This window comes from Phycodurus eques, chromosome 3 (genome assembly GCF_024500275.1).
Source record: "Phycodurus eques isolate BA_2022a chromosome 3, UOR_Pequ_1.1, whole genome shotgun sequence".
Taxonomy (NCBI): Eukaryota; Metazoa; Chordata; class Actinopteri; order Syngnathiformes; family Syngnathidae; genus Phycodurus; species Phycodurus eques.
Window position 1 is genome coordinate 8,074,567 of NC_084527.1, and position 22,998 is coordinate 8,097,564.

At 42.3% G+C, this 22,998-nt stretch overlaps 1 protein-coding gene across 2 annotated transcripts in view; it reads right to left on the reverse strand.

The window, feature by feature from the left end:
• The window catches only part of pde4d (phosphodiesterase 4D, cAMP-specific), a 221,034-nt gene that overhangs the window by 159,492 nt on the left and 38,544 nt on the right, over window positions 1–22,998 (reverse strand). The window contains exon 3 of one of the 2 annotated variants that reach the window (XM_061671884.1): window positions 18,865–19,103. In XM_061671884.1, the coding sequence (XP_061527868.1) occupies window positions 18,865–19,103 (239 nt within the window). Of the gene's footprint in view, window positions 1–4,813; window positions 5,298–18,864; window positions 19,104–22,998 lie in introns of those variants that run through there. The other variant, XM_061671883.1, reaches the window with a different exon arrangement.

Consider the following 22,998-nt stretch of genomic DNA (forward strand, 5'->3'; position numbering starts at 1 on the left):
TATGCCCTACAACTTTGGTCTTAAAATGAACAAGATACAACAACAATCTGCTTATCTACTTATTGTCTTATTTTTAGCAAATTAACCATTCCGCAGTGCTACAGTAACCATTTAAAGAGTCTGAATTGTTATGCTAGAAAAACACAGATGCCATTTATTCTTTCGGCTCCATCTGAAGAGCCCAGGAGAGGCTGTTTAAATGCAGATTAAATGCTGCTTTTTTTTCCAGCACTGCACTGATATTCACGTTTGGGTCATGCCGTTTCCAATGAGTTAACAAGTTTGATGTACTGCCAAAAGCATAATGCTAACCAGGACGTGTGCTCGCCGGAGGCTGACCTGCACTGAATTTGTTCACAGACTAGATGTGGCTAGAGCGAACTGCCTTTCAGTTACACTTCCTTACCTAGTATGTTCCGTGTGGCAACTAGCCTAATGCTCCATACCGAAAAAAAAAAAATCTCAATACAAATACGAATATATAGACTGAATACAGAAGAGTCATCGCAACTGTTAAATCCAATATGGATTCGGAAGGCACAGGTGACCCTAAGTACCCACAGTCCAGCTAGAGCACCTTGCACCTCTTCCTCTACTTTCATTCCATCATTTCCTTTTCCAGTCACTAATATAGCTTGCAAAAATTGGAGGGCGATAAGAGAAATCTGCATGTTCCCTTTGACGGCGATGTCTAACGTTACAGAACTAGCCCCTGTGGCGTCTCTGAAACAGGGTAGAAACTGGAGAAATGCCATGTCGTCATCAGAGGATGCTACACATTCTCGCTGAGGTCTCACAGAAGCCTTGAGCGGTATCCAAACCCATCCTCCATTTTGACACATTTGGGTGATGTGTAATACCTGGGGGGAGCTGCTGAACTTTGCACTGCACCAGCCACTCAGGAACACACTGTAACATCCACAGTCTTTGGGGAAAAGGCCTCTGTCTCTCGGCAAATACGCAAGATCGTTAGCGAGTGAAAGGCAAAGGGGGAGCTGGCTTGTCTTTTTCCTTTTCTTCGGGGACAGTGCCTGCATAGTTGTTCATATCTGTCTGCTATAATCAGGAGATGTGTCAGCGTTATCCGACTTAAAGCAACTTGATCGCTGAGGTTTTCATGCGAAGAAATGAGGCGTGCCGTCGCCTCGCTTAATGAGGTCGTTCCAAAGTATGGCTCCTATAAACAACATCGGCAACACAGAGCCAAAGGCGTCATATTCTTCATCTTCTTGGGCAGCCTTTACTTACTTTATTGCACGTCTAGGAAGGACGACAAGTGGCCTTCAAACAACACACTGCACCACATGAAAACAGCAAGCCTCTAATAAAATAGCACAACAAGCAATTTTGGTGCAGAAGGCCATCTATTTTTTACTAAATGCTTAATGTACATTACAGCTGTACTATTACATTTTGCACAAGACACTTCTTTATGACCATCTAATATTGGGGTATGATCCAACCACGGACAGAACCTTAAGGATATACAGCGAGACACAAAGCAGTCAGCTGATTGGTCGACAGAGAATCAGGACCTCTACAAGTCAAAATGCACATTTCGACCTCTTCTTGTAATGAACAATTGCATGCAAAGAATACAGAATGCAAAATACTGGAAGCCCGCCACTGTTGTCCTTTGTTTACTATCACCGTCCTCCTCATTGTTGAACTGATTGTTGAATTCACTGCCATTAACTCAGTGTCGCTCTGCTATGATGCCTATGCCTCGCGCCAGATGAGGTTTTCACCATTCCCAACAGTTGTGTGCCAAACAAATCTAAAATAATGCAGTTTTTCTACTGCACGGTACTGGCAACAGAACAAAGGAGACTTAAGGCAGAAAAAACATAAAAAAGAAGAATGGGCCAGTTTGTATCCTACTTAAAAAACAGCAATAGAGGAGAACGAGGGTCTCCGTATTTACTCCAAAACAGCCCATCATCCATTTTCTTTACCGCTTATCCTCACTTGGGTAGCGGGCTGCTGGAGCCTATCCCAGCTATCTTCGGGTGTGAGGCAGGGTACACCCAAACCGGTCGCCAGCCAATTGCAGGGTACATTGAGACAAACAACCATTCGCACTCACATTCACACCTACGGACAATTTAGAGTCTTCAATCAACCAACAACGCATGTTTTTGGGATGTGGGAGGAAACCAGAGTGCCCGGAGAAAACCCACCCAGGCATGATGAGAACATGCAAACTTCACACAGGCGGGGCCGGGATTTGAACCCCGGTCCACAGAACTGTGAGGCAGATGTGCTAACCAGTCTCCACCGAGCCGGCTACTCCAATACAGTTTAATGTAATTTCGAACTCATCGTACATTATCCATAAAAGAATAAATAGCTTACAGGTGATTTTTTTTTTTTAAATGCACCCTAAGTGAGTGTGTTCATGCACGTGTGGCAAAGACTCTCCATAACAGCAACAACCCAGGCTAAACTTAGCAAAGCTTGTCTCTCAGTCAAGATGCATCACTCCAACATACTTTACTGTACTACTTTCAAATTCACACAGGAAAGAAATAAAAAAAACAATAAGTGAGGTCCCACAGAAAAGAACAACATGAATCGGTGAATTTGCGAATAGTGAACTGAATATGCGGGGATTACAGTACTAGAAATTGCATCAATAGCAAGAGTACATTTTGTGCAGTGAAAAAATTGCTACAGTCAAATGTTACAATCAGACTAACGAGCAAGTTGTCAGCAGTTGAAATACAATTGAAAGCACGAGGAAGCCGTAACATGAGACATAAGCACGAGAAAGCCGTAATATGTGACATAAGCTATGAAAATATGTTGGTGACCGACTGCAAATTACAACGCGTTGCTGGAAATTTCATTTGTCCCATTGTGTTGTTGCTCGCCACAATGCACAGTCCAGTGTATCTGTAACGTAATTAGTCTTTGGTGTAAAATGTAATTTGCTCTGGGTATCAAGCAGGCCGTTAACATCCTGAAGTGCAGCCCTCTTTTGATGGGGTCGAACAGCATAGTGTAAATGAACATGTCAAAAGAAAGCCACATTTTAACGTTGCACATTTTTCTCTTTTCTTTTTTTTTTTTTTAAGGAATGGTTGTTTAAGCGAAGCAAAGCACTTCCATGGCTGTGTCATTTCCATCTGTGTTCTGATCTCGCGTGTCCTCCCTGCCTCACTCTCTTTCCCTCTCTGGCTTCTCCTCCGTGTGACTGTTCCACCACTAAAAGACAGGAACTATTCTTGTCAGGCAGCCAAACAAACCAACAACCTTTCTGTAGCAGACCACCGAGCGCACTCGCAGGCTCTCATCGCCAGAAAATTCTAATGAAAGGAAGAAAATGGAATGAGGCGGGAGCCGCATCAAGTGGTTTGACATAAAGCCTGCATCCCTCACAGTCACTTTAGACAAGGGAGCTGAAGTGACCTTCTCAGATTTCATTCTTAGATGCTTTTTTGTCTCCTCCCCTCCGCTCTCGCGCGCTACCTCCTTCCCAGAACATGTGAGTAATTGGAGCACTTCCGGTGTACAACGAGCCATGTTTTGCCTTTCTGCCACTATGTATATGTGTCCAGGAAGTGCTTCGTTTAAACGGTATCATCACTTTTGAGTGTCGGTATAAAATACTTGGGAGGGACAGAGGGAGGGATTGTGGTACATACGATGGGAAACAATTACAATCCTTGTATACCCCTCTGAGGGCCATACTAAATGTAATAAAATATGATGAAATAATCAAACATCCAGCTGCTTCCTATATTTTCCTACTTTCCTCATTAGGGTCGCAGGAGAGCGGAGCCTATCCCAGCTGACTTTGGGGGCAGAATGCAGCGTACAATCTAAAATGTTAGCAAACTATGGAAAATGTAGTCTGCAGTGAACCTAGCATGCATGTTTTGGGCATGTGCGAGAAGCAACACACACAGCGTGTGCTACATATGCTGCCGTAACTATAAAAACAAATGTATTATGAGCGTTCAGGGGTTGCTCTCAGGTTGTTCTTTGCAGAATTGTATTGGGTTATAGTGCTTCACTCACCTGAATTCCGTGCAGTCAGCGTGGGTTCAATCAACACTCAGTGATGGTGTGATTGTAAGTGTGAATGATTGACTGTCGCTATATGTGCAATCCAGAGTGTAATCTGCATTTCACCAGAAAGTAGCTGGGAAAGGCTCCAGTTCCCTGCAACCCTGAAAAGGATCAGCGGTAAAGGAAATGGATGGAATTACAAGGGGGGGGGGGGGGGGGCGGATCAGGTGATCTCAAAGACTGTGCGTGGCCCACGGGCCATAGTTTTCCAACCCCATAACATGAACATGAGTTTTGCACACAAGTATGGTTTTAGTGCTTAAGGATCAGTGTGTAATATGTCTGCTGATTTGCATATGTCATCATAATTCCTGTGACCTGCCTGTGGGGCGACACCTCTCTGTTATTTGCACCTGAACGCATCACTACCCTTTACCATATTGTGCCTTCATTTGAACCCCCCTGCCCACAGCATTTTATAATAACCTGCAAACCGATCATTTTGTGTTAAAAACACACACACAAAAGTTGTCACGATTTCCCGCGGATCGGCGTAATTAATTGCTCCATTTAACAGCTACAATAAGCGACGTCAATCGTCACAAAGTGATGTAAAACGCGGCTCGTGTTTCAAAAAAGAAAAAGGACGACTAATGCTCCGAACCCGTCCGAAGTTCTGCAACAAGGAACCACATCCAAAAGACCGGGTCGCTCGTGCACACAACGCCCATCGCGGAGCACTTTGTCCTCCCCGCCACCTTTTTCCTTTCCTCTCCCGGTCCACGCACGCGAAGCTTACCGTCGAAGACCTTGAAACGACGACGGCCACGACATGCGCGATTTCTTCAGTCCGGGTCGGTGTCCCGTGTCCACGGCGTACGTCCGGTCCATGTTGAGGGGGCTGAGGTACCGCTCGGTGTCGGAGAAGCCTCGCTGTCTGACGCGCTGGTGGCTCTTGCGCACTAGGAGAGCGTGGTGGAGCGGCGAGAGCGCAGCCTGGTTCTGCTGCCTCCACAGATGTTTGGGCGCCTTTGCACTCACGCCGGCGGTTCCCACGCCGCCGCCGCCGCCGGTCACCGGCGGCGGCGTGCCCGCTTTGCCTTGTTCCATTTCACCCCTCAGTTTTTCTTTCCTTTTTTTATTTGTATTTTTTTAAACACTATTTCGGGTGCATTCAAATGCAAATGTGTGCCCGAATCAGTAGTTTAGGCAAACTTTAAGGCTTCTTAAACTCCATAAAAGTCCCCCTCCATTCACCTACAGTGCATCCATGTGCTGTTAACTTGAAGGGGTACAAAGTTGCATATTTCTTTTTTTGTTTTTTTCTCTCCAAGTGTCCCGGAAGTCCCACTCCGGCAAAAAAAAAAAAAAAAAAAAAAAAAACGTGTTCAGTCCAGGACTAATCATGCATGTGCACAACTTAATGTGCAAAAACAATCAACTTGGAGTTAAAAATAAAAATAGTAAACATCTCGATTCCCTCCCCTGCTCGAGTGCTCCTGTGCATGATCCACATCCGGCGGCAAATATAGGGAAGCAAGCAGGATTGTACATTAAACATGAGACCCATCCAGAGCACCTCCCCTGCTATCCTGAGAATAAGAAGGCACAGGGCGGCAGGAGGCAGACGGCCACTTGGCCCAATCATTTAGCGACACTCAGAGCTGCAAATTAGCCCAGTGCTCTGAATGCCATTGAGGTTAAAAACATGAGAGAATCTTCAGACTGTGAAGTGCATACAAATGACTTACAATGGGACCAAAAGTAGCACCTTATGTCGTTCACATATTGTATAAATACAGCACAAAATTGGAGACTGGTTGATCTCAGTTTGTCTTGTTTTTGTTTTCAATGTATCATTCTTGACTGTCGTTTTCACATTTAAGGAGCCATGACGCTGGCGTCAGACGGAATTCTCGTATCTCCAAAGCTAATACTTTTCAGGAAACCCAAAACACAAGTTGTTTGTTGAGCCATGAACATTGCGATCATCAATCAATCATTTGTAAAAAAAAAAAAAAAAAAAAACAGCATGACAGATAGTATAGATTTGTGAAAAAAAATACATGAAATTCACCAAATTTGGACACGAGGTATCTGTTTACTGGTGCTGTGGCACAATGTAGGCAGCGAATGGGACTGATGTATTTCCAGGTCACAGATATACAATAATACTAGATCATCTCATTCCTATGTGGCAGCCATGTTGAATGTGGGGCATAGACGTGGCTGCCATGTGACAATGGTTAAATCTATTGTCTATTGTACATAGACTCGAGAGAGCGCATCATGGCCGCTGCGTTAACTCTGAGGAGTACGAAACAAAAGTCTTTGGAGTCTGCAACATGCTATTTTTGGTATATTAACACTTTATTTTGTCAAGCCGTTTGCCTATGGCAATGGATTTGGAACTCGGAAGCACACAAATTCCTCGCGGCTCATGAAAGTGACTCACCTATGATGAGCACTCTACGTCAACAATGTCAACATGACCAAGCACACCAGCATGGTAAGTTTGGATAAAATGTGAAGTTTTCAAACAATTTCAAGCTTTTTTTATATATTAATTTACAATAAAACTACAAAACAACCATTTTGTACTGTACAGTAATGTGGGTGCATATGGCCTCAAAAAAAGTGCTTCAATGTCACGGACAATCGGCTATATCGGACACCCCCCGCCTCTATTAGTATTAGTTCTATCAAGGTTCCACTAGCCGGCACGGTGAATGACTGGTTAGCACATCTGCCTCGCAGTTCTGTAGACCGGGGTTCGGATCCCGGCCCCGCCTGTGTGGAGTTTGCATGTTCTCCCCATGCCTGGGTGGGTTTTCTCCGGGCGCTCCGGTTTCCTCCCACATCCCAAATACATGTGTAGTAGGTTGATTGAAGACTCTGAATTGCCTGTAGGTGTGAATGTGTGTGCGTATGGTTGTTTGTTTCTATGTGCCCTGCGATTGGCTGGCGACCGGTTCAGGGTGTACCCCGCCTCCCGCCCGAAGATAGCTGGGATAGGCTCCAGCAGCCCGCGACCTTAGTGAGGATAAGCGGTAAAGAAAATGGATGGATGGAAGGTTCCACTGTATATTCAAGTCATTATGCCATATACAGGAAGCCCGCTGACCTGTTTTCCCCCTTTGGTCATGTGACATTTCGCATATAGCGAATTGCGATTAAGTGCCTCATCAAGATACAGTAAAAAAACTGAAATGGTTTTACAAAATATAGTCTTAGTCCAGGGAACTTAACAAAAAAGCCACTAGCAACAAATCTTGTGACTTTTAGTAGTGTTATTGGAGATTGGTGGAGACTGCCGGACATCCACGTCCAGACTGCAAATGAATGGTGCTTTTGCAGAGCCATTACTGGCCAATTTAAATATGTCCCCCTCCATAAAGTGACCATAAAGATTCAATTGCATCTTCCCTCGAGGAGGTTCACCAAGCCACTGAATTACACTTTAGCCAACTAACGTAGCGGATCCGTGCGGAGACATCACAACTCCATCAAAGTTCTTCAAAAGTCCTTTGCTTACAAAAAGCACTGAACATGGCTTAACAGAAGCAAGGCTTCTGTTCTATTATCCCCATGACTACCGGCTATCATCTCCAACATTATGACAATGAAACACTTGATAACAATGGACAAAAGTAATTCAATCCCATCTGAGTTTTTTTGCTGAAATATCAGTTTGATGTTTGGTAAATCAGTTGAGTTAATCTTTTCAGTAAAAGTGTCCCAAAAAGCCAAAGGGAGAGAGAAAACACACTAGCTGAGTTAATCCTTTGACGCTAGCTGAAATGAGGTCTGGTGAGGTGTCTTCTGGTTTATGACAGTTCCTTGTCCCACATTTGAATAGGTAGGGGTTCTCAAACTGTGGTTCAGAGACCCCTGGGGTCTGGAGGCCATGAGTTGGGGTCCTTAAAATAATTTGCGATAATTTTTTTTTTTTTTTAAAGTTCATACGTAATATAGTAATATAACATAAAGGAGACTGGCAGATCAATCACAATAAATGCATTACTTCTCCCCACCATAACTTTGAGCCAACTAAAAGCACTTATATGTTTGGATGAATGATTATGATAATATTATGAAAATACAGATGCGTTTTTGAAATTGACTTGTTAAAAGCTGACTTTAATTGAATATAATATATTGGAAAGCTACAACTTTATTCCATAACATCCCAGCAAAATGAGTCTTTGCTCTTGTAAAGATTACAACCTTTTTCGTCGTTTCGTCAAACCATTATAAACCCCCCCCCCCCCCCCCCCTTAAAAAATAAAAAATAAATCAACATTCGCTAGTGTACCATTCCCACTTTTTTTTCTCTCGCAAATAGGCATAGTCCTTTGAGAAATGTCTCCCGTGTAAGGGAGAAGCCGGAGAGCCCCTGCTTTAAGGTATTGGAAAATGGAGATTCCACTGTACTAACAACGATCCATCTATTTTCTCGATACTCGTATCTCATTAGGGTCGCAGGTAAACTGGAGCCTATCCCAGCTGACTTTAGGCGAGAGGCTGGGTACACCCAGGACTGCTCACCAGCCAATCGCAGAGCACCATATTAATCTGTGCTTGTGCCTGCGATGACATCAGAGTCCAAAGAAAGTGCATCCATCTATTTTCCCTACCGCTTATCCTCAATTTTATTAAAGCTTCTGTTGATGGATTTAACAATATTTACAGAGCAAAGAGTGTTCTGTCAGAATATGTGTGCGTGTGTGTGCGTGTGCGTCTGCGCATGTGTTTATCCTCCACAAAGCTCTTAAGGTACACGCCCATTCCTCCAGAAACTAATAGCGCGGGGAATGCAATCTGCACACTTTTAACAGCAGACGCGTAATCTTCCTCGCAAACAAGGTGACAGAAAACAATGGCGGCAGGGAAGTGTAATGGCGCACCGCACACAGCATGAGCAGCAGCAGCATGCCTTTGTGTGACATATGTGTGTGTGTGTGTTCTTGTGCGGACCTGCACAGTCCACACCCATTTCATTCCATTTAAGTCAGTGTCCAAGTTAGATAATTGGCAGCAGAGTGTCCCGGCATAACCTTCAAACAAAACAACAGATGGGCAATTTATTTTTAAATCAGGAAAACCTTGCATAAAGTACTCCCTCTTCATATTCTGAGTTGCTCTGTTGATAATAGAGCAACTATCCATCCATCCATCCACTTTCTGAGCCGCTTCTCCTCACTAGGGTCGCGGGCGTGCTGGAGCCTATCCCAGGTGTCATCGGGCAGGAGGCGGGGTACACCCTGAACTGGTTGCCAGCCAATCGCAGGGCACATACAAACAAACAACCATTCGCACTCACAGTCATGCCTACGGGCAATTTAGAGTCTCCAATTTATGCATGTTTTTGGGATGTGGGAGGAAACCGGAGTGCCCGGAGAAAACCCACACGGACACGGGGAGAACATGCAAACTCCACACAGGCGGGGCCGGGGATTGAACCCGCGTCCTCAGAACTGTGAGGCTGACGTTCTAACCAGTCGTCCACCATAGAGCAACTAGTAATGTTTTATTATAATGATAATATTATAATGATAATAAAACATTACTTAAAATATTTTGGGGTTTTTTTCTGTTATGAATTTGATGACCTCTGCCAGATAACCCTAAAAATGGCTATGATAAATAAATTACTACGTTTACATGATGTGGTGGTTTATCATCCATTCAATTTGGCTGTAGTTTAAGCAAACTGAAATAAAATAAAATGCAATGCAAGTGTAGTACAGGCTCCCACTAGAAGTATGTGAAAGAATGACTAAATTAAACGTTGAAACTAACGCGTAGTGTTAGCTCTGGTAATTTTATGGAACTTAAGTCAGTTTTTGCATAATCCTAAAAAATAACAAACAAATTAAATAACCTACTAAATAAAGCAATGAAAAGTAACTATTCCATTTACGCAATTTGCACTTAGCTGAGGTAATCATAAAATGTGTGTGTCAATTCTGTATCTGATGTGATTTTAGTTTTTGCTGGTTAACTCAGCTAAGTACTAATAATAGCATGAACTAAAATGACACTGAGTAAGAATTTTAAACATATCTGACAAATTAGATTTAAACAAAACGGGAAGTCAAGGCGTTTTCTCCGGGTACTGCGGTTTCCTCCCAAATCCCCAAAACATGCATGATAGGTTGATTGAAGACTCTAAATTGCCCTTAGGTGTGAATGTGAGTGCAAATGGTTGTTTGTTTATATGTGCCTTGCGATTGGCTGGCGACCAGTTCAGGGCGTACCCTGCCTCTCGCCCGAAGATAGCTGGGATAGGCTCCAGCACGCCCGCGACTCTCGTGAGGATAAGCGGTACAGAAAATGGATGGAAATCAAGGAAATACTGTTCATTCCAGTCCTGTAGGTGGCAGTAATGTACATTGAAAACTGGCTGCCAACCAGCTTTTTTTCATCACAGCACCATCTGCTGGATCTGGTGGTTGGCCACAATGAAAGCATACTGAAGCTGCAACAATTGCAATGATATATATTGATACATTGATCTATTTCTTGACCGAAATACAAACGGTTCTTCCCTGAGCCATTTGTAATCCCTCAACAACATTTCACCTACAGTGGATAGAAAAAGGTCTACACACCACTGTTAACATTTTTCAGCACGAGCCATGTGCTGAAAAATTTTTTTCAGCACGAGCTATGTTCCGCAGAGATCTTCCACAGCATCAGAGGGATCTCATCTTACAAAGGTATCAGTCAGGACAAGGGTACAAAAGAATTTCCAAGGCATTAAATATACCATGGAACACAGTGAAGACAGTCATCATCAAGTGGAAAAAATATGGCACAACAGTAACATGACCAATAACTGGAAGTTCCTCTAAAATTGATAAAAAGATGATAAGAAAACTGGTCAACAGGCCAACAGCAACACTGATGGAACTGAAGGCATTTCAGGATTGTTTCTGACAACAATCTGTCTGGGCTATGAGGTAGCGTGCCAAGATTGAAAGCTTATTTAAAAAAAAAAAAAACTGTTACATGCCTGGCTACATTTGGCAAAAACTCACTTGAATTCTCAATGTGGATAAAATGACACTAAGCAGAGTTCAAACCTCTGCCAAAGCTTTAGAATCGTAACAATATCTTACTCGATTGTTGCATTTCAGTGCTGACAATGTTGTTGACGAGCATCACAAAGTGGAAGCCAGCTGCCACACATCTGCTGGATCACTGCCCAAATTGGCCCCAATGCTAGCGGACAGTCACAGCAAAAATTTAATGCGTATAAATGAATATATAAATGTATTAACAGTACATAACTCAAAATGTACCTTTCTCCAGAACTGCAACTAAAAAGAATAGATTATTATTGGGCGTATACCTCCCTCCCCTCTTAAAAGTTTCATGGAAATTAGGTAATTACCAAGGCAATCCATAATAATGACTGCAAAACTCAGGATGGGTGTTGGTGACCTCATTCATCTGAGGTGGCATTCACTCCACGACAAAACCCGTCTGTTTATCTTCAAACACACACATTGATTACAATTAGCACAAGCACACTGCTTTAACCACTATCCAGACTAATTACCACCTCGAGCGCTCGAAACAACCGCCATCGAAATGTTTGCGGTGTCACACGAACATCTGCTGGTTTGAGTTTTGGTGTTCAGTGAAGTTTCTCCAGAATGTTGTTTAAAAGCAATTTGGAAATTTACAAATGTTCCAAAACACAGTTTGTCACCGTCATGTTGTTTAGCAGAAACATCTAGCTCACTGGTAAACACTTGCATGTACTCCCACAATCTCACATATCTTGTGTATTTTGCGGCACTGGATGCTTTTTCATCACGAGCCAGTAATGAAAACATACAGTAGTAGCACTTTTGGCTACACCTTGCGTTTCCCATTAATACTGCACACTGTGTTATCAAAATGCATGTTCCATTGCAAAATACAGCCAAAAGTCAATGTTGAGAGTATCAAAGCGTAACACTTTTGTATAGCTCTCCTCACTGCGTATTGAATTATAAATGAGTCAAGAGCCTGAAGCAAAGCAAAGATGCATTGCCTTTGTTAACATTCTCTGCATAACCCATTTCCTCGCCACTGTCAAATGGTGTATTCATCCATTTGATTCAAAATGTATACGAGCGAGTGAGGGTTGTCACACTTGCTGGACTGCTTAATAAGTAGGGTTTATCTGGAAATATGTGGCTTTCGACACCCAGAGTATATCCCACAAGATGATATATAATGTTGTATGTATTGGTTGCTCAACAGGGCGACCAAGTTCCAATACGAAAATATTTTTTCGTTATTCAAGTTATTTATCAACCAAAAAACACAAGGGAAAACCTTGCTCCCAGGCTCATTTGAATACACATATATTTGTTGTCTTCAGAAACTTGTCATTTTTGTTATTAATTGGCTCATTATAAATGCTATTCCACACTTCAATACTGGTCGCAGACTTTTGCCTTCTGCATTACTTTTAAAGTTTTTCATTGATGGTGAATGTAATAAACAGTATTTGGTACTTTGTTCACACACATTTGTGCCATTGAGCTACAGTATGCATTTATTATAGAGCACTTTGTTACTTTGTATTACAGTCATATCTCTGAAGTTTTGGTCATAAATTCAGATTTCAATTGATATCTTCTGGGTGGAAATACATCTTTAAAGTTGCCTGTGAAAATCCTCATGCATTGTGGAACGGATGAGGATCGGATCTATCCATTTCAAATTGATCTATCCATACAGTATATCTATCCATCTATCTGTCCACCTATGCAGTACATCCATTTGGCCATCTGTGCATCTATCCATCTACTCACCCTCTCTCTCCATCTAGCCATCCATCTGTCCATATATTGTACCTACCCATCCTTCTACTATATCTATCCATCCATTTATCTGTAGATCCATCAAAGATTTCGAGACAAAAACTTTCAATCCAAGTGTTGTTTCCCCTCCTTGTGGGAAATCTTGTGAATATCATCCAATTCCATCTGCCTTTTACCCTTACTACACAACTTCATTCGAATCAAAGAATGTGTGTGGCCCCTGGTGAGTGCTGTTACAAACACAATTAGAACATAACAAACATGCAAATTGTTGTGAAATCTGGTATTTACCTCCAAGGAGAACAGACAACAGAAAAGTGTTTGATAATCAATCCACCCTGTTCTGTTCTTTAACTATCATCAAAGAGTTACACAATCATTGTCCAACTGGTTGAAAATGATACGCACGCACACACACACACACACACACACACACACACACACACTTGGCAATAGTCTTCCCTATTTTGCGGGGAAAAATAACAAACATACAAAATTAGTCTAGTCGACTTTGGGATGTCTTTTCATCCTACGCCAATTCCATGCCGGATGATGGCAGAATGATTCAGTCGAAACCACAAGTAGCAGCTTTTTGCGTTGGTGATGCATTGTAAACAAAGCCGCAGAAATGTCGAAAACGCAGACCAAAGTCTGGAATGAAGGAACAATAAATCATTTGTGTGTAATGTATCAATGTTGCCTGATCATGTAAGCCACACAGCATACTGGAATGTCCTTTTTTTTTTTTTTTTTTGCTGTTGTTGTTACTGCTACTTATCAATCTCCCTTCTTCCCCTTTGTATTCCATTAGCAATGCTTTATTAGCCAGTCTCTATAATGAAAGCCCCCATAGCAAGTGAGACTTATTAGTAAGCGGCTGCTCATCTCCTTGTTGTTTATCCACTCACTCCAGGTACCAGCATTCTTGGCAAGCAGAAAAACAACATCAGGAAGAGGTAGGAAAAAAAGTGGTTTTCATTCCTCATTTGGTACACTGACAGAACTTTGAGACGCTGGTAACGTGACCGATGCCCAATATTCTGTATCGACTGTTGAATCAACGATCAAAGCCAGGTCAGAGGATACCTTGTTTCTTTTGACGGACTTCCACTGACAGATGCATTTGACCGTGGAATGAATCCATTTGAACTACTCAAGCTAGCTACGAACGTCCCGATGGGAATGTCGTCTTTTGATACGGAATGCTGTATGAAAGGTTTGTTTGTCTCTCAAGAATGATGCCAAACACACTCAACATTCTCCTAACTGGAGGGGGTGTCAATCGTCTTCTCTCCCTTATTCCAAGGTTGTGTCCTTCAAGTGGAAACAAACTAATGCACTCAGTGAGGTGTCGCTTATTTGATGATATTTATGTTTGTTTACTTATTTATTTCTTTTAAATACAGCGGCATCTCCAAAGTTGAACCACCTGGAAGGTTAACCAGGTTTTGTAGGGGGAAAATATGACTGAAAAGTCATGCAAAGGCATCAATTCGTGACACTTTAGCTCAGCGTGTTTTGTGTTTTCTGTGGATTTTGTAATACCACCACATGAGGGCAGCAGTGATGACAAAGCGGAAAAGTGTGATGGTAACCATAGAACCAGAAATGACGATCTGCAAAGGATCCAGCGTCATATATATCTATAAAACCCCAAAAGGTGACAGTATCACTCTGTAAAAAAAGAAATATTGACATTATTGTGTTATGAGACAGTTTTATTTTAGTATTTACTCGTTAAAATGTTGCCTGTGCAATGAGCGAAGGTTTGATAATGGCGAAGCCTGGACCAAATAAATTTAGGGTACTTTAAAATTATTGAGAAGTGAATAGTTTAACTTTATTTAAGTTGTATTTAGTTAAAACACTGCTTAGTACAAATCTCCTCTGGGATTTTCTGTTTGTTTGTTTGTTTGTTTGTTTTTTAATCAGAACAACTTGGAAGGGATTGGGGCTGCATGATGAACTACTGCTTAGAATTTCTGCCTCACAGTTCTGAGGATAGAGATCTCGGCTCCGGGCTCCCTGTTTGGATGGTTACATGTTCTCCACATGCCCGCCTGGGTTTTCTTCAGGTATTCCAGTTTCCTCCCACATCTCAAAAACATGCATGTTAGATTCATTGACAACTCCAAATTGTCCACAGGTGAGGATGCGAGTATGAATGGTTGTTTGTCTATATATGTCGCGCGATTGGCTGTAGACCCGTCCAGGGTGTACGCCACTTATAGGCCAATGTCAGCTGGGATAGGCTCCAGCTCACACGCGACCCTATGCTATCCTGGATGGATGGATGGATGGATTGTGTTCAGCTTTGGAGGTTCCACTTTGCTTTGTAGAGTGGATAAAGGCCAGCAAATATGACAGCAGTAGAGATGTTTTACATTCCTTCTGGCAAAAGGCTGTTTTTGGCTGGTAGGAGGCATGTTTTTTAGGCAAGTTACAGATTCATCTAATAAGTGTGATGACTCACAGCGCCTGGCAGTCATTTGAAAGAGATTTGCAAGTTATGAGTCCACTACATATCCAGGATAAATGACCAAATCATATTCTAGGATAAATTAGGAACCTCAGTCTAAAGGGACTTGAAGCGCCCATCCAATGCACATCTAATTCCTTATCATCATCTGCAAACCGATTGAAGTTGCCTGAACTTTCAGAGACCATAACCTTTTTTTTACCCTTTTATTTATTTGACATAACCAACATGTCTCTACATGTTGAACTGCGAAGCAGAAAAGTCACGATCTGCAGCTGATCTGAAATGGCACATGCTTCGTATTCGTATTCCTCCAAAGCAGCAGAAGAGCACACTACTAGCGTATCCAACATAAATAATAATTACTTTTGAGTGTCACGCTAAGATATATGTTCCATTATTAACCATATCCATTTTATGGTAATGTATACGGTCTGTATTCTCAAAATTCTGTGAAGGATGTTTACTAATACATTTTACATCAATAATATCCAAAAATGTAACTTCGAACTATATGAGAAAGTAATATATTAAACTATATATTTTTTTACTTATACATTATATTACTGTAACAATTGAATTGGGATCAAACTTTAATTACTTCAATAAGATTTAGGGTTCTCAAATTTTTGGGGTCCAAGGACCCCTTGCAGGGGAGAATTTTGTCCAAGGACCTTACCATGTGTAGACCTCTAAATACCATTTAATTGTTATTCAAATGTTATATTAAAATGTTGTAATGTTACAACAACAAATTCTAATTTCATTTTCTACACCGCTTGTCTTTAGCCCCAGCTGACCTTGAGTGAGAGGCGGCGATACACCCTCGACTGGTCCCCAAACAATCACAGCAAATTCCTATTTTTAAAAAAATAAATTGTAATGTTATGAGAATGAATATGTATTTTTTTCAAGAAAGAAAAGTTGTACTCTTCCTGAGAACAAAGACGTATTTTGTAGGAATAAGATGTTGTAATCTTACAAGAACAAAGCTGTATTTTTCCAAGATAGTCATAATATTATGATATTAGAGTCAAAATTTGATGAGGGAATAAAGTCAAGTTTTAATAAATGAATCTATAACTTTAATCTCTTAATATTATATTATGCCTTTTATTCTGGAAAAGACTAATTTAGTCGCAAAAAAAGGACTAAAAGGACCAATGAAGCAAAGATGGAACTTCAAAGCTGTTTAGACTGCACAGACTGGAGTGTCTTTGAATATTCAGCTGGCAGCCTGGATAAATATACTGGACACTGTCACATCCTATATCAGTTTCTGTGAAGAGGTTTGTGTACCAACAACAAGCCGTGGTTCACTGCCAAACTTAAGCAACTTCGCCAAGCTAAGGAGGACGCATATCAAAGCAGGGACAGGGCCCTGTATAATCGAGCTAGAAACCTGCTGACTAAAGAAATTAACATTGCAAAGAGGAACTATGCAGCAAAGTTGGAAAAACAGTTCAGCGCTAACGACTCTAAATCAGTCTGGCATGCATTACAATCGCTGACCAATTACAAGCGACGATCCCCCCAAGATGAGAACAATAGCACACTAGCCAACAACTTGAATACCTTCTACTGGAGATTTGAAAAGGACACTTTCACACACCACACCCACCTGGCCGCACCACCGACCACAATCACACCACTGACTTCTTCGTTGACCATCCACAAACAGGATGTGAGACGCATCTTCAAACAACAAAAGATTAACAAAGCGGCAGGCCCGGACCATGTGTCCCCATCCTGCCTCAAAGTCTGCGCGGACCAGCTCGCTCCCGTCTTCACCCAGATCTTCAATAGATCTCTGGAACTGTGCGAAGTACCATCCTGTTTCAAATGCTCCACCATCATCCCAGTCCCCAAGAAAACTACAATCTCAGGTCTTAATGACTACAGGCCTGTCGCCCTGACATCTGTGGTCAGCAGGTCCCCTGCTGGACCCCCTGCAGTTTGCCTACCAAGCAAACAGGTCTGCGGCTGATGCAGTCAACATGGGACTGCACTTCATCCTAGATCACCTCGACAATGCAGAGACCTACGCGAGGATCCTGTTCGTGGACTTCAGCTCAGCGTTCAACACCATCATCCCTGAACTCCTTTCCTCCAAGCTTCTCCAGCTCAGCGACTCGCCTGCCATCTGCCAGTGGATTTACAGCTTCCTGACGGGCAGGACACAGCAGGTGAGGCAGAGGGAGGCCACCTCATCCACACGCAGCATCAGCACTGGGGCACCCCAAGGTTGTGTCCTCTCTCCGCTGCTCTTCTCTCTCTACACAAACGAGTGCACCTCAACGCATCCGGCTGTCAAACTCCTGCTGAGGCAGCTCTACACAGCGGTCATCGAATCAGTCCTGTGTTCTTCCATCACAGTCTGGTTTGGTGCTGCGACAAAAAAGGACAAACTCCGACTGCAACGGACAATCAAAACTTCTGAAAGGATTGTCGGTACACCCCTACCCACCCTTGAGGACTTGCACGCTGCCAGAACTACGACAAGAGCGTGCAAAATCCTCTCGGACCCTACACATCCCGGTCACCGGCTCTTCCGGCTCCTTCCCTCAGGTAGGCGCTACCGATCAATGCAAACTAGAACTAGCAGACATTCCAACAGCTTCGTCCCTCTTGCAATCAACTTCTTAAACAGCTAACTTACAATTCCATTGCAACATGCTGCCGATTTCTTTTGTCTGAGTTTCTTGTCACATTTCTGTCGGGCCAATTGTATACTACTCATGCACTCACTGTAGTAGTCTCGCCACGCTGCACTGTTGTTGACCAATACTGGCAACTGATGCTAGAGTAACATCTGCCCCATTTGCACACTGACTGAAGAGTATCTGCAACATATGCACAATCAACATTGTCCCAGATTATCGCACTACTCGTCACTTTAAAATGCATACACTCCTTGAAGTCTCGGCGCCCTTTGCACCGGACTATTGCGAGATTCGTCATTCGGACTGCTCTGAGTGCTAGATGACTGCATCTTTTTGCAGAATTGTCAAAAAAAAAATAATTAAATTGTACCGGCATTACCAGATAACTAGCAACCCTTTATTGCTCAGTGACTGTTTTTTGTCAATGTATTTATGTCTCAAAAGTGTTCTCTGTCAATTGACTGTCTGTTGTCATACTAGAGCGGCTCTAACTACCGGAGACAAATTCCTTGTGTGTTTTTGGACATACATGGCAAATAAAGATGATTCTGATTCTGATATATTCTCAAAAATTATACATCTTTTGCTCTAGTAAAATATATAACTTAAATCCTGTAATAATACGTCTTTTGTTCTTAAAAAATATATATTCATGCAGAGATGTTACATTTACAGTATGTGATGTACGTGACAATCATGTAAGAGCTTTTAATTGACCCAAAGCTAAGCACTTTTTTGAATGATATGAGACAATAATTAATTTCAAATTATTTTACAGTTCGATAACCAAAGACCACCTTATTGACAGATACGGTATCAACACAATTTACCCAAAAAGTTCGCAATTTTAGACGAAAAAAAAAAAGCCTCCATGTCCCCCTACCTGCTGGTGTCAGCGGAGGTGATGGCAATGAGAGGCGGCGTGCGAAGCGGCAGAGTGTTGGGCCGCGGCGGAATGGTGACCGCATCAGTCTCCGGCTTGCGGTCGAAGTACATCTGCTCAGCCTGTCTGAAGGCCAGAGGCGGCAGCTGCACCGTGCGGCAGGACAGCCTCCGTACCAGGAAGGGCTCCATGCAGGAGACCGGCCCCGGCTCTGGGGAATCCATTGAATCGTCACACACCTAAGGAACCAGGAAAAAACGGAACACAATAACTACATTGTGGGGACAAAAATGGGGGGGTCGGGTGGGGTTGGGGGAGGGAGCGAGACTCTGGAAAAAAAACTGCTAGAGTGAGCAAGATCAAATAGACAATTAACTTCTATTACCTTGATTCACAGAAATAACCAGAACAACTCAAAATAATCCACAACATCAAAGCCAATGGCATACACGTGGGCCACAAGCTACATACAAGTGTCGTAATATGATCAATGCAATCATTCCCTCTGTCAGTTGCTGATGATAACTGTCACCTTGCATCACAGACACAACCAGAACATATTGAAATAATCCACAACATCAAAGCCGACAGAACGCAAGAGCATGCGATATAGACGTGTCGTACTATAATCAATGAGAAGTCAAGTCTCCTGCCGGTTGTTGATGACAACTGTCAACTCACATCATAGAAATGACCGGAACAGCTCGAAATAATCCGCAACATCATAGTCCACTGAATGCTCTATGATACACAAGAATGAACGTGCATTGTAGACGTGTCATACGACAACCCCAATTCCAATGAAGTTTGGATGTTGTCCATCCATCCATTCATTTTCTTTACCACTTATCCTCACTAGGGTCCCGGGTTGCTGAAGCCTATCCCAGCTATCTTCGGGCGGGAGGCGGGGTATACCCTGAACCGGTCGCCAGCCAATCGCAGGGCACATAGAAACAAACAACCATTCACACTGACGTTCACACCTACGGGCAATTTAAAGTCTCTAAGTCATGCATGTTTTTGGGATGTGGGAGGAAACCGGAGTGCCCTGAGAAAACCCATCCAGGCACAGGGAGAACATGCAAACTCCACACAGGCGGGGCCGGGATTTGAGCCACGGTCCCCAGAACTGTGATGCAGATGTGCTAACCAGTCGGTCACCGTGCCGGCTTGGGACGTTGTATTAAACATAAATAAAAACAGAATACAATGAGTTGAAAATCATGTTTAACCTATATTTAATTGAATACACTACAAAGACAAGATAGTTAATGTTCAAACTGATAAACTTTATTGTTTTTAGCAAATAATCATTAACTTAGAATTTTATGGCTGCAACACGTTCCCAAAAAGTTGGGACAGGGTCATGTTTACCACTGTGTTACATCACCTTTTCTTTTAACAACATTCAATTAACGTTTGGGAACTGAGGACACTAATTGTTGAAGCTTTGTAGGTGGAATTCCTTCCCATTCTTGCTTGATGTACAGCTTCAGCTGTTCAACAGTCTTTGTCTTTGTAGTGTATTCAATTAAATATAGGTTGAAAATGATTTACAAATCATTGTATTCTGTTTTTATTTACGTTTAACACAACGTCCCTACTTAATTGGAATTGGGGTTGTAGACAAATATGTAGCAATTCCGTGGAATTTAGCATATTATGCAAATTACTTATGCGATTTGATGGCCATTTTGGCAGAGAAAGACAAAATTTATCTCAATAACAAGTGCATTTTGGCTATTTATAAAACAATATGTTGATATTTTATTTCATGATGTATGGTGGCCATCTTGGAATTTCAGGTGGTTAGCTCTTTTTCCTTAAGGTCTGCTCCACAGCAAGCATTCTGCATAATTTCATGCTTGTATGAACAAATTAGCCAATAATTTGTTAATTTGTTCCACTGGTATTTTTCCTCAGTAAAATACAGTTTAGAATTTATTTCTATGAATGGAATTTACTTAAGCGAGACATCCTACAAAAAAAAAAGTCAAACAGAGAAACAAATGTTTCACTCCCCTAAAGGAGAAAAACCCATGACCCGCAACGTGACTCAGTTATGCAAAGCTGCTGCTGCTGCTATTTTTAATATGCACTTGTGTCGCTTCCACTCACACGGAGTTGGATTGTTTTCATTGCAAATGATAGAAGGCGCACATAAAGGTGCATAAAGTGAACGGATCACTTACAGTAAATGATTAGCATTCAGTGGCTGCAATGCTGAGAAACTCAAACAGACTCACTCCATTATAGTCAAATAAATGACTAATTTCGTTCAGTCAGGCTTGTGATGTACTGAATTCTAGAATGAGTTGCTTTCATTCCCCCCCCCCCATGCCCCCAACCTACCCACCCACCACCCCTCTTAGTGAACACACAAAGTGCCCAAGGCTCAGATGGCTGGAAGTGGACAAGATGGAGTTTCATTTAACGTCTTCTATTCTTTGTTTTGTTTGGGTTTCCTTTGGTCATGTGTCCTTTGGGAGGGTAGAAACGTAATCAGTTATTTGCCTATTGAGCGCTCGCAGGAGTATCCTTGATTCAGGGTACACTTCAATACGCAGAGGCTGGAACAGCGTGGTAAATTGAGGCTGATACAGCGACCATTTATCTTGCTTCAAACAACGCAGAGTTTTCATTTGCTGCGTATGAATAACGAAGCTCGCTTACCCTGTTAAGTAAGGCTCACACGTCAGCACGTACATACCGCGCTGCTCTTTTCCAGGTGATAGTTCCACACCTTGTGTACAAGCAGGGCTGCCACTCACTAAAAATAGACCCAATAAAATCCACAGCTAGAGATAGTCCCATTTAAATACTTTATTACAAAAAGGTCAAGGTTGAATTAATTGAGACAATTTATTTGCTGTCGGGTCCCCATTCACACCTTATCTTCTCCAAGGTCCAGTAAATCCCACAAAACACTCCCCTTTAGCAGCGACAATATTTGAGTTAGCGTGCAGTAGTTTGACAGTACAACTATTGTGAGACCTCCATCTATTTAACTAACCAGACATTGATACAGAGGACCTTTAATTTATCCATCCCACCAAGCTTAAAACCGATAGAATGGCGGTTGCTTCAAACTTAAAGCACTAATTAGTGTTCTTTGAATAACTGCCCGATTAGTGGTCACTGAACAAAAACTACAAGCTTGTAAACAACCCCCGAAGAGATTAATATAGAAGCTGCTTTAGTAGTGGTTTAAGCAGAAGCATCTTTCTACAGCTCAGCAAATATGATGCAAATTAAGCCTGTTTCGTCTGGCCGGCTTTGGGATCAGGGCCAAGTTGGCAGGGATGTACGATGAATGATTGGCAGCTCCCGAGCGTTTATACGATGACCTGGTAGATTTCTGTCAGGAAAGTGCAATCTTTGAGCCCCCAATGAGGCTTAACAACACAAAATGACAGGAGGGTACCCCCTGCCAGCAGATGTCAATATCTCAATGTGCCACATCATCCCCACACAACACCATAGATCCATCCAGCCATCCATTTTCTATACTGCGTATCCTGTTCAGGGGTCATGGTGGGGGGGTTGGCAGCCTATCCCAGCTGAACTTGCATCGCTTGAGATTTGAGATCAGCACAGCTTTTGAGTAGAAGACAGAAAAAAATCAGAGCAGAAGACATGCTGCGAGTCAGCGTCGCTCACGATGCATTTCTAAGTTGTATATCTGTAAATAAAGAATTATTTTGCCATCAAAAGCCCTCTCTCAGTCTTGTTTTTGTTGTTTTATATTTGAGGTGTCACAACAGACAGTGTTTTAAGTGAAACCAACCAATGTTCCACTGATGATTACTAAAGAAAGGAAATGGTTGGAAACAAACTTTTTTTTCTGTTGAAAGAAGAGAGTATACACTTTCTTTTGGGAGGTTCTGTGCTTGTATTTTCACAGAACACAATATTCTGTGGCTCTTGAAAAATCGGTCAAAATGCTCTAAAACGGCTGGCAATATGGGGAACTCTGCTTTGTAAACGGCAGACAGTCAATGAGTTAAGAGCACGTTGTTTTTTTTTGATAGCACTGTTTTTAGCATTGGCATTCAGAGCTCAGAGAAACTGAAACACGGTCAATTTCTTGTTTAGTTTTGAAAGTGGACAACGAAAATCATAGCCTACAGAGTA